Here is an 11,170-nt window from a genome sequence, read left to right as displayed (position 1 = left end):
AATATCTGTTTGATAGCCAGGAAAACTGAGGCTTGGAACCATTTGTGAATACAAGGAACTGGCATATAAGAAAGGCAAGAGCCTAAATTTTCTGAATGTTAGAGGTAACCAGTCCTGCCCTAGAGCCATGAGTTTCACCATTTGGAGTAAATCCTTCAAGCCATGGTTGTCATTTGTTTTTTGCTGTGTATCTATCTTCCATATAATATGTTGCATGAGTGTGCCTGAATGCATAGTCAATGCAGTAGGTATTTAGACATTTTCTGTTATTTAGGCATTTTCTGTAATTGCCTTCTATATTTGACTTTGTATAATGTGCTATTTTAATAGATTTTGATGAAATGGATGAAAATGAAGTTAAGGGAGAGAATCAACTCAAAACAGGTAGGACAAAATTGGAAACATAAGCAAGGCATGTAAAAAAGGCATGCCATTATTGTATTTTCTGTTTAATGAAGTAAGACAGGTATATAAAAAAAAGATAACCTGTAAGAAAATTTATATAATAGATGACTTTTTTAGAGCACTTAACTTGTGATGATGCTCGTGAGACTCAACTTACACAGTCAAACTTGTCTTTCCTCCATAGGATGCCTACTTCCTTGAACTGCATGAGCATTCCTTTCAAGTTGCCAAGGGCCAAAGATGCAAGGACTGACTGTTAAAAAGACCAAAACACATGCTGAATATCTAAGCAAGCAAAGAACATGTTGAACATTAGGAATTAAAAGATCTTACTAATAGGGCCAAAATGCAGCTGAAAGGCTCCTGGTACATCACAACTGATGGAACCTCCCCAGCTGTGGTGCAGATGTCTGACTTGAGGCTGCAAATCCCACTTATTTATGGCACCTGAAAGCTGGTGCTGTGGTGGTTGATGTTCAGGTACTTGTATTTCCTTTGAAGGACCAGATGTAATGGTCCTTTCTGGCATGATGTGGGAAAAAGAACCAAGTTTTCCAAAACCCTGCTTTGCTCCCCCTGAAGTCAGAGTGACTCCTAGAGCAGCCCTATCTTTGGTAAGCAGGAGGAAGCACTAAGTGAAACCAGTGAATACCTTCTGTAATGGTTCCAGGAGAAACCCAATGGCCAAGATCACAACCAAGACGATGACAGATGAGATAATACCAGCAATCTGCATGAGAGAACAATTCCACCATGAGTGCCTGCAGGCATTATGATCAGCTAGGAAAAAATAGAGCTGTGTTTCATTAAACACCATCATGATTTGTTGTCTTCTATACCTGTGTTTTGCCTCCTGTGCTCTCCTGCACACCCGATCTCGACAGAGCAGTGCTGGAGGCAAATCCTTTGAATGATCCACCAACTATATTACCCAGACCAAAAGCAATTAGTTCCTGAAATAAAAACAAAAAAGATTGTTCTTAAAAGCTGGTTCATGACAGCATTCCTAAAATGATTTATTTCCCATTGACAAATGCACCATATTGATCTCTTTTATTTGCCTACCTGGTTGGCATCTATTGGGTAGTCATGCTTGATGGAATACACTTTAGCCACAGAGAAGGCCACTGCAAATGCAACGATTCCGATGGAAAAGCCGTCACCAATACAGTTCTGGAGGATACCTACATCAGGTGCAGCAGGTGCTTGAAACCTGAAAGACAAAAAACTCTACTCACTAAGGATATGCCTACAGAGATAAGCTGTCAGCCAAGAGAGCAAGGGAGTGGTCAAGCTCATACTGAGCACTTCGGAGAGATGCGACACAGAGCTGTGGGTCTGAACCCTATAAAACTTTGGGGAATCCTTAATCAGGAGAGGGACTCTGTTTATCTGCACTCAACTCAGTTTGTGTTTCAGCATGTTCTCATTTACTTAGCCAGTTCCAGTCACAGCTTATTTCATCTGAGGTGCACACACAGTTCTTCCTTCTGGTTACACATGGATGTAGGATCTGATACTGCACTGAGGCATGGGCAATTTGCACATGGAAAGATTTCGCTTAATTACAATGGAAAAATAACAAACCAGTGTGATTCATTGAGGTTCTTTTACAATATCAGGTAATACTGGCTAGTCTCTCAGGCTATCTATCTCCTAGAAATTTTAGTTTTACCATTTTCTGCTGGTTTGTTTGGGGTCTTCTCCTAGGGAGAATGCTAGGTCTCCTAGGGAGACTTTCCCTCTGGGCTTCTTTTTTTTCCCCTTTTATTTTCAATGAAATGAAATCTGAAGAAAAGAGACTCTTAAGCAGAAAAAGCTGTTCCTCTGCAAACTTCATCTACTAACACCCCTGAGGCTACAGAGAGCAATGCTGTCCTAGTAAAGGTCTTCCTCCCTCTTTTTAACTTAATGTGTGCCTATTAATTCTTTATGCCAAAATTCTGGCATAGCCAGATGTACTTTATATATGGACATATACCATAACTGGTCTACTCTGGCCTCCAATTGGGAGGCCTGGAGACACACCATCTATAACGCAGCTGTCTCCTTTGAGAACGCACGCAGGGTCACTCTCGAGGAGAAAAGACAATGCAGAAAGAACCGTGTCTTGCAGAATATACCACCTAAGGAGTCTTTCTGCTGTGCCTTTTGCAATCACACATGTCTATCTCGTATTGGCCTCATTAGCCACCAGCGGGCTTGTAACAAGTGCAGATAGAGCCTTCCTAAATCTTCATTTGCGAAGCCAAGCCATGAATACCCTCTAAGTGGATATACTCCTGGAGGAGCAGACATTGAGGCCTCTGGAGGATAATGGTGCCTGAGGAAATGCTGGTAGCCAGTCACAACACCAGGCAGGAGAACTGTGCAGTGCCCTGGTGGCTTCCCAGGGCTGGTGGTGGCTGCTGAACTGTGCAAGTACTTTGAGGGAAACCAAGGGGTTCAGGAGTAGCCCAATAAAAGGGAGAAATATGAACCTCCTGCTCAACAACTGTCTTAGAAAGTAAAGGACACAATTAATTCATGTCTCAATATATTCCTTGATAAGTGGGAGATGTGCTCTAGTGAGTAACTTTTACATATTGAAAGTGTGTCATATTGTCGAGAGAAAAATATTTAGTTACCTACTGAAAGAAGATGAAGCAGATAATTTTAATCAGAAACATAGCTGAACTGATTTAACACTGCCAAACTAGAGAGAACATTTTGTTCCACTGGTGAATTGTAAGTAAATCACTTACCCTTCCGGTAGTTTTCCAATAACAGCTACATTAAATTTTTCTTCCAAGTTAACAAAATAGGAAATCAGTCCTGCTACGATTGTCTGAAAGATAATAAACCACACCTCCATTAGACACATTCACGCAAGAGTGTGAAGAAACTATTAAACACCATTACCTTCCCTCTCCCATGCACCCTCCAGCCTTATCAACAGTGGCAGAACAATTCCCCAGGTCTGCACATCCCTTTGCTATTCAGATGTCATTCCTGAATGACCTTACAGGTATGAGTTTACATTCATAAATCACACAGATTATTACAGAATATCTTACTAACAACAGAGATCTTCCCACCCAACAACCCATGTATGTTCTAACAAGGTGCTGTAATGACACTGGGAGAAAAAAAGTGCTACTTAAGTCTATACAACATCCTCCAGGATTGTAGAAGCTTCCCCCCGCCCCTGCTGCTTGGAGTGGGCAAAACTTTCTGCTGCTGGAGGGCAAAATAATTTTGTGCTTGGCCATGGATGGCTGGGACTTCAGTGGCTGCTTGCAAGTGGGGTGCAGAGAGGCCCCAGCTGTGAGACTGCAGCTGGCTGGTGTCAGAGCCAATCTTGTCCAACTAGAAAATTCATAGTTTATAACACCACAGATATGTTCAATTAAGAACAGTTAAGTAGAGGTAAAATATCTCACAATAGCTCACAGATGTTGTCAATTTTTCCTTATAGGTAAAATGATAATGCATCATTTAATGGAGAACAGGAGAAGAAATAGTTAAAACTCTGCTTTCTGTGTCGTAACACGGAGCAATTGCAAAATCAAGGGGAAGTGACTTACCACAAGGAGTTCGATCGGGATGGGTGTTGGTAACTTTTCTTTGTATCGATCGTTCATTTCTTTCACCACAAACACGACAAGCAAGACAAGCAGGGATGTGACAAGGTCAGCGACGTTTGTTTTTGTAATCTGGCTGAAAAAGCTCTCCAGAGTCTGCAGAATCAGGAAGAAACAAGAAGTGCTTTAGAAACCGTAGTGCCCTGGCACAGTAGCACTATCCCCTCCAGAAGAGCCTTTATCTGAATTGCTCTAAGGATTATGATGGCTGAGATTTATTCCCTGTGGCATGATGTGGACTGCAAGCCCCCATGAATGTATGTGCATCAGCCAAATGATGAAAGCATCCACAAAAGAACCTTTCCACTGATTTGTGACCCTCCCCTCCTGGCTTTACCCTGAGGGAGGGTTGGAGCAACACACGTGTGTGTGTGATGGGAAATGTGAACAATGGCACTGAAGAGCAAGTGCCTCTCTCCTTTCCTTGCTTCCTGTCCTTCTCCTTCCTCCTTTCTCATCCAGAGTCATATGCAAATAAAATATGTATAATATCAGTCCAGTAAAAATGAATAATTAAGTGCCTAAGGCAGAGTAGAATGCTTAATTGAAATATGCCACTACACAACAGTAAATAGTATCTAATTAGCCCAATAGGGTGTAACTTGGTGCTTGGTAATAAATTTAAAGATTGGTCAAATTAGTAAACACTAATACATCTCTCTTCTCTTGTGTTTCCTCCTGCTTGGCTGTTTTATGCTGAGTTCTGTTACTACTGCCATGTGATACACAGACACAGGTACATCAATAACATTAGCAAATAATGAGCACTTAGCACTTACATAGATGATGCCTAATGGTTTAATAAATCCAGGAACAGGTAGCTGAAACATGAATTTCAGCTGAGATACCAAAACATGGACAGCTGCAGCAGTCGTGAAACCACTGATTAATGATTGTGATAAATAAATAACAAGGAATCCAAAATGGAAAATTCCCAGGAGCAACTGAAATGCAAAATAAGCATACGTCAGTGGGATTCATTCATGTTTTTAAGCAATCTCTGCAACAAAGAGAACTGTATTTAATGGAAGCAGATATTTTCACCTAATCCCATCCATCCAGAGACTGAGGAATATACTGTCACCAGACTTGCAATAAAAGTTGAGATTTAGCAACAGGGGGCATAACACTAGTAAGAGTAATTGCTAGAGCAGTTAAAATCCATTCTTTTTATTTTATAGCTAGAATAAACCTCCTTAGTTTTAGGGTTTTCAGTACCTGTATTTTCACAGGGTACCACTGTTTCACAAAGTACAAGTATATTGTTAGGAAGGGAGGAAATGTAGGAATTCTTTATTAGGACATAAGGATAAATTTGTTTGTTTTTTTTAAAGACAAATCCAAATATTTTACTATTGTGAGGCAGAGCTGGGTGCAACTGCATCATTAACTTATTTTCACAGCTACTTTTTTCCTATGCAGCAGGTTGGTTTTTGCTGTAGGTGTAGGTTGCAGCTGTGTGAACTGTAGGCTCAGGTCTGTGCAAAACCAAGGAATAGATGTCTCCTAATCAGTGAGCCAAGGGGAGTTACACAGGAAGGGGAAGAGGATTATTTTGGTGACTGCAACAGCAGAAACCATAGAGGAAGGTCAGCCTACCACCCAACTATTCATATAGGTGCATATAGACACGTGTAGATGCACACACGATTGACCAACCTGAAAAATCCCAGAAAGAAAGGTTACAGATGCAGCCACCATCACCCTCTCTTCATTTATTGCTGAGATATTTGTGGAATTGCCACTTCCAGTGCTGTCATCAGGGACCAGCCTGGTGACGACTCCTCCAACCATCAGGCTCAGGACGGGGAAAGGACCTGAGCAGCACAAGGCACTCGTCAAGAGATCCAAAGGGGCAGCATGTACTTCTTCATCAGTGAGGAGGGTGAGTTGCTTGCCTGAACTTACCCACTGAGATGTGTCTGGATGTGCCAAAGATAAAATAGACCAGGACAGGGAAAAATGCTGCATAGAGTCCATAACCAGGGGGGACATTCACCAGCAAAGCAAAGGCGAGACCTGTGAAGAGAGAGGGCCGGGGAAGGTGATGTGTGTGTTGCAGGCTGCAGTCAGCAGTGCCTTGGCACCTGGCCTAGCAGGCTGTGTCAGGGCACACATTTCCTGAAGATACCTTGTAGCACAGCCACGAGCCCTGTGTTGATGCCAGAGACGATGTCACTCAGGATCCACTCCCTCAAGCGGTATGCTGGCAGCCATGAGACAACGGGAAAGAAGCGCAGAGCAATTTTTTTGGCCCTTTGTGGGGAGCAGCTGTACAGGGACAAGAGGACAGAATTCTGTCAGTGAACAGCTCAGCTGAGTTGTAGACTGTTTTCAGAGCAGAATCGAAGAGAAGATGATTCAGGTTCTGGCTGCCAGAGGTCAAAATCTCATGCAGATACAGCTGTGACCAACCTGCACTGCCAGCTGTGCTTCAAGGCAGACCCAGTAGCCTTCAAAATTCTTGTAGAATTGTAGAATGGTTTTGGTTGGAAGGGACCTCTGAAGATCATTTAGTCTAACCCTCTCAAAGTAAGCAGTGATGCCACCCATTAGGTCAGATTGCTCAGAGCCCCATCTAAACTGATCTTGAACATTTCCAGGGATGGGGCATCCACCACCTGTCTGGGCAACCCATACCAGAGCCTCACCACCCTCATCATAAACAATTTCTTCCTTATATCCAGTCCAAATCTACCCTCTTTTAGTTTAAACCCATCATCCCTTGTCCTGTCACAACAGGCCTTGGTAAAATGTCAGTGTACATCTTCCTTATAAGCCTCCTTTAAGTACTGAAAGGCTGCAATAAGATCTCTCTAGAGTTTGTGCTGCCAAATGCCCAGAAAAAGAGAAGCTGAGATACAACTGTAGGAAGACTTTTAAGGGTAATAGCAGCTAAAATTAATTAGAAAGATCTGACATTGAATATAGTTAAAGAATTTTCATTTGCTATGTTGGAATCTGAGATGGATGTTGTCAGGATGGAGTTCATGCTGTTCAAGAGCAGTTCAGGCTGTTTCTTAGATCCATATTTAAAAAAATTATAAAAATCTCCTTACCGGAAATAGAGTTTCAGGTGGTCCCAAAAGGTTTTATGGTATCTGTGCAATTTCTCATGCTCTTCATTGAATGAATTCTCTGAGTACACAGGTCTGGCTACAACGTAGTGATTGCCCACAGGTTCAACCATTTCTTCTGAAATGTCGGGCAAGGATGGCGACTTGTGTATGCTTCTCTCTGGCTTAGGCACTTAAAAACCTGAAATGAAGAACAGGGTTAGCTCCTTATGTACTGTGGGGAGGGTAGTCATAGCATAGCTGAGTGAACTCCAAACTGAGCGTTACCACCTTTGAAGATCAAAAGAGGGAATGGTTGAGACACCTGCTTCACTTTGCCAAGGTGATCTCCTGCCCTGCTCCTCCTCCTGCTTCAGAGCAGTGTTTCACTGGAGCATGAATTATTTCTTTCTAAAGACGCAGTCAAAAAGTGGAGATGGTTTTTGAGGTAATTTATCTCTAAGTCAGCCATCTACAACCAAGGACTTCCTCCCTCAATGGAAATTAATTTCCTAAAGAATAAACAAGCAGATCCCAAGCAGTTTCTCTTTGTGGCACCACTGGGAGAGCTGGGAGCTCACTGAGAGCCGCTGACACATGAGGGGAAAGGCTGAGCCAAGGCAGGGCTCAGACATCCTCTCGGATTCAGAGACAGGGCAGAATCTTTTGGCTTAGGTCTGTGTGACAGGGAGATCAGGCTCAGTAGTAAAAAAAGCACAGTATTGCTGCTTGTTAAGTTATTTGTAAGATTTATTTCCATGGGTTATATGGACTGATTCTCCTCTGCTTCATGTTCACAAACAGTTGTTCCAATATCTTACCTAAATACTATTTCCTGCCTTATCCCAACCCACATTTGCCTGTTTATACTGGATAGAAACTGTTCTCAGTCAGTCCAGAAATGACCCTTGGAGCCCTCATTACACATGAGAAGATTAAAGGTTCATTTCCGTTGATACCACTGAGTACTTTGCAGCAATTAAGTGATGCCATCACTGTGCTGCCCACTATGCCTCATATTCTTCCCACATCAAATTCAGCTAAACAAATGTACTGTCTAAAAACATTTATCTCAGTTGAAGCCGCCATTAAATATTTAATACAGTACTAGCCCTAGACAGAAGCTGTGGAATTTGCTCTTTGTAGTCACAGTTGGACTACATGATCATTGAAGGACCCTCCCAACTGGAACTAATCTGTTCTATCCTATTTTATTTTCTTTTGACTCACAGATGAAGATGTATCATAGAAAGCAAAAAGTCTTCTGTGACATTGATAATAAGGGATTTTTCTTTGTTTTCTCTCCCCCAGTGCAAATGCTACTTGGTACCTTGGTGCTTGTTGGCGGTCTCATGACAGATGCCCAACTAACACTAGTTCCTTGCCCAGGTCTATTGCCTGGGCAATACTCTGAATGTATTGAATGTATTGAATGCATTGAAATACTCTGCATGTATTTCTAATTCAGACTGGTGTGTATTCAACATTTGGAGATATCACAGGACAGATTTGAATGTAGCACAAAGCTGTTTGCATAGTTATGAACAGAGGAAAAGCTTTTAATCTGTGACAATTTTGGCATTAAAATGTGAATCCCATCCTGAAACTTTGCTACAGCTCAGAGCCTATTATTGACTTATTTCAAGTGATTTCATTTTAGTTTCCCTATAGTTCATTCTGGGGAAATTCATAAATAAGTGTAGAAGTCCAAATAATGTCAGATGTACCTCTTAGATATGCTGCTTTAGTTGACATACTATTTTTTTCACAAAGGATTCATCATACTGGCAATGGATTAAGCATTTTTACTATCTGTTTTAATCTAGAAAATGAGATTTGTAGTATTTTCCAAAACCTGGCAGGTAATTATTCTAACAGACCAATGCTCAAAATCTAAGCTGATTCAAGACACTGATCCAAAGTCAGTTAAAATCACACTCTGATCCTGTAACTGTACACTGCTGTCTCTGCCTCTGCTGGGATCAGAGCATCAAACCTGAGGCTGATAAAATTTCAATGAAAAAATTGGTTGATTTAGTCCATTCTGTGACAAATCTTGGTTATGTAGATTTGCAGGAAGAAGTTTTATCTATTGAAGATTTTTAAATTGCTCTGTTTCCTAGTCCCTGCCTTTTAGACTTCCTGTCACTAAGGAATATTGCTGAAAGTCCCGTTGACTAGTTTTGTTCATTACATTGTAGGGCACGAGATGTACTATTTGTACTCTTTGAAATGTTCACAAGCTATAAATATTAAAGAAGTGTGTGGGTGACTCATTTCAGACTTTCCTCAGTGCTGCAGCTGCTGTAGTTTTTGTGAATACTTCAGTTGTCCCTACTGCCCCTCACTCAGCCATTCTTCTTTCCTCAGGCCAAATTTACTGCCTCAATCTCAGGGAATATACAACACACTTCTTTACAGCTCTGTGAATCTCCTTTGGTTTATCAGTGCTGGTCTTACTGAAGGTGTAAGTGTTCCACATGTGTTTTTTACCTCCTCATTGAAATCTCAATTTACAGACTCTCTGCCAGCTGAGCTTTGGGTCGATGGCTTAGAGCTGCAGGAGGAGACCAGGAGCTTCACCCCAAGGGTCTCGTCAAGCTGAACCAAGCAAGAAAGACTCTGCATTAAAGACTGCAGTTCTACACAGTTACATACATCATCTACTAAGCTGAACCAAGCCAGCCTGAGTACCTGAAGTGCAGTGGAAGGTGCCTTCAGTCTGTTTCCTGGCAGGTAAATGAGACCCATGCAGAGCAGCACCTTGCTGCAGCTAGATGACCACTAGCTGCTAGTCACCCCCACTGGTTGAGCTTTTTTTGCCTCATTCCCTCTTTCACAGGCTCTGTTGGCAGTTATCAGCTACCATGCCTCCAGCCCTCCTCTCGCTCAGTCTCATTTTCTTCCCATATATATCTAGAAAGACAGGATGCCCTCAGCATAGGAAGGGGTTTTTTTCAGCTGTCAGTAAAGTTACTTATTTTAGGTGTTTTAAAGAAAATGAGGATATAATGAAAAGTACCAGCACGGTGAAGGCAAACATCCTCCACAAATCCCCTAAAAGAGATGTCTGTACTCCAGTAACCCAAACTGCCTGTCCAGAGTGCCCCCATCATTAAGTTCTTGGGCTCCTCATGGGACATGACTAATTCTTCTGATGACTTCTACAACATACACAGGAAACAAGAGCACAGACCAAGCTCATGCTGCAGAGCTATCAAGTGGTAACAACTTTCCCTCACTATTGACCAAGACAAGGTGTGACCTGAAACCCCAGAAATAACTTTTTGGTTCAGTTTTATTCCGTATAGCCTCTGATCCTGTTCTAATAGCCAGCAATTAACAGCATTGCCATCTCTCACACGTGGAAAACTCCTACTCCAGCACTGTGAACCTTTGGTAACGCATATTTTGATGTGAGTCATTTTATTGAGGGGATTAACAAAGGGATAGTTTTCCCCATTTATTAATTTATTCTAAATACTAAGAGGTACACAAAAATCTGGTAACTTCTGTGGAATTAGATTTAAATTAAATATTAACATGCTCCATCCCACTTTTCAATCTGTGTATACCCACTAACAAATACTACTTCTCTGCAATATAAACATTTGAAAAAATACAAAGAAATTCCACAAGGGAAACTTACATTTTACAAGAAATACAACACATGATTAGAAGCATTTAATTTATAAGCATTACTTCACATATCCCATACCTACAATGGCAAGTTAAAATTGTACCTGGTATGTCTTCCAGGAAGCTCTTCAGAAGAAACCACACCAAGATTTTATGGATAAAGATATCCTTGAAATTTTCAGAGGTACTACAGGTATCTTGTGCTGTTCTTCACTTCAGAACCTCCCTAAATACTGGCAGGACTTTAATAACTAACTTCAGTTAACTTTTACAAGAAAAGGAAGATTTCACTGTGGCCTTGACCATTGAGCTTATCCTCAGGAGGAATGATAAGAGTAATTTCTTAAAGTTCTCTGTGATATTGCTTAACTTTGTTTGGTGAACTGTTTCTGATTGGTCTGCAGAGACTCATTATGGAAAAATAGAGATGAATAAGACGGACTGTCT

General features: G+C 41.4%; 1 protein-coding gene across 1 annotated transcript in view; it reads right to left on the bottom strand.

Annotated features, from left to right (window-relative positions):
- Positions 1 to 10,944, bottom strand: part of SLC26A3 (solute carrier family 26 member 3) — an 18,008-nt gene extending 7,064 nt beyond the window's left edge. Inside the window, exons 1-12 of the mRNA XM_018068182.1 lie at positions 10,828 to 10,944; positions 7,088 to 7,286; positions 6,160 to 6,299; positions 5,937 to 6,047; positions 5,688 to 5,845; positions 4,808 to 4,972; positions 3,972 to 4,124; positions 3,150 to 3,232; positions 1,471 to 1,618; positions 1,245 to 1,358; positions 1,058 to 1,135; positions 563 to 658 (exon numbers count right to left, since the gene is read on the bottom strand). Of these exons, the coding sequence (XP_017923671.1) occupies positions 563 to 658; positions 1,058 to 1,135; positions 1,245 to 1,358; positions 1,471 to 1,618; positions 3,150 to 3,232; positions 3,972 to 4,124; positions 4,808 to 4,972; positions 5,688 to 5,845; positions 5,937 to 6,047; positions 6,160 to 6,299; positions 7,088 to 7,218 (1,377 nt within the window). The 5' untranslated portion in view covers positions 7,219 to 7,286; positions 10,828 to 10,944. The remainder of the gene's footprint in view (positions 1 to 562; positions 659 to 1,057; positions 1,136 to 1,244; positions 1,359 to 1,470; positions 1,619 to 3,149; positions 3,233 to 3,971; positions 4,125 to 4,807; positions 4,973 to 5,687; positions 5,846 to 5,936; positions 6,048 to 6,159; positions 6,300 to 7,087; positions 7,287 to 10,827) is intronic.
- Between the last annotated feature and the right edge of the window lie 226 nt (positions 10,945 to 11,170).

This window comes from Manacus vitellinus, unplaced genomic scaffold, assembly GCF_001715985.3.
Source record: "Manacus vitellinus isolate BGI_N305 unplaced genomic scaffold, ASM171598v3 scaffold_13_pilon, whole genome shotgun sequence".
NCBI classification, from domain to species: domain Eukaryota; kingdom Metazoa; phylum Chordata; class Aves; order Passeriformes; family Pipridae; genus Manacus; species Manacus vitellinus.
The sequence above is the reverse complement of the archived record's forward strand: the minus strand, read 5'-3'. Positions and strand labels throughout refer to the sequence as shown.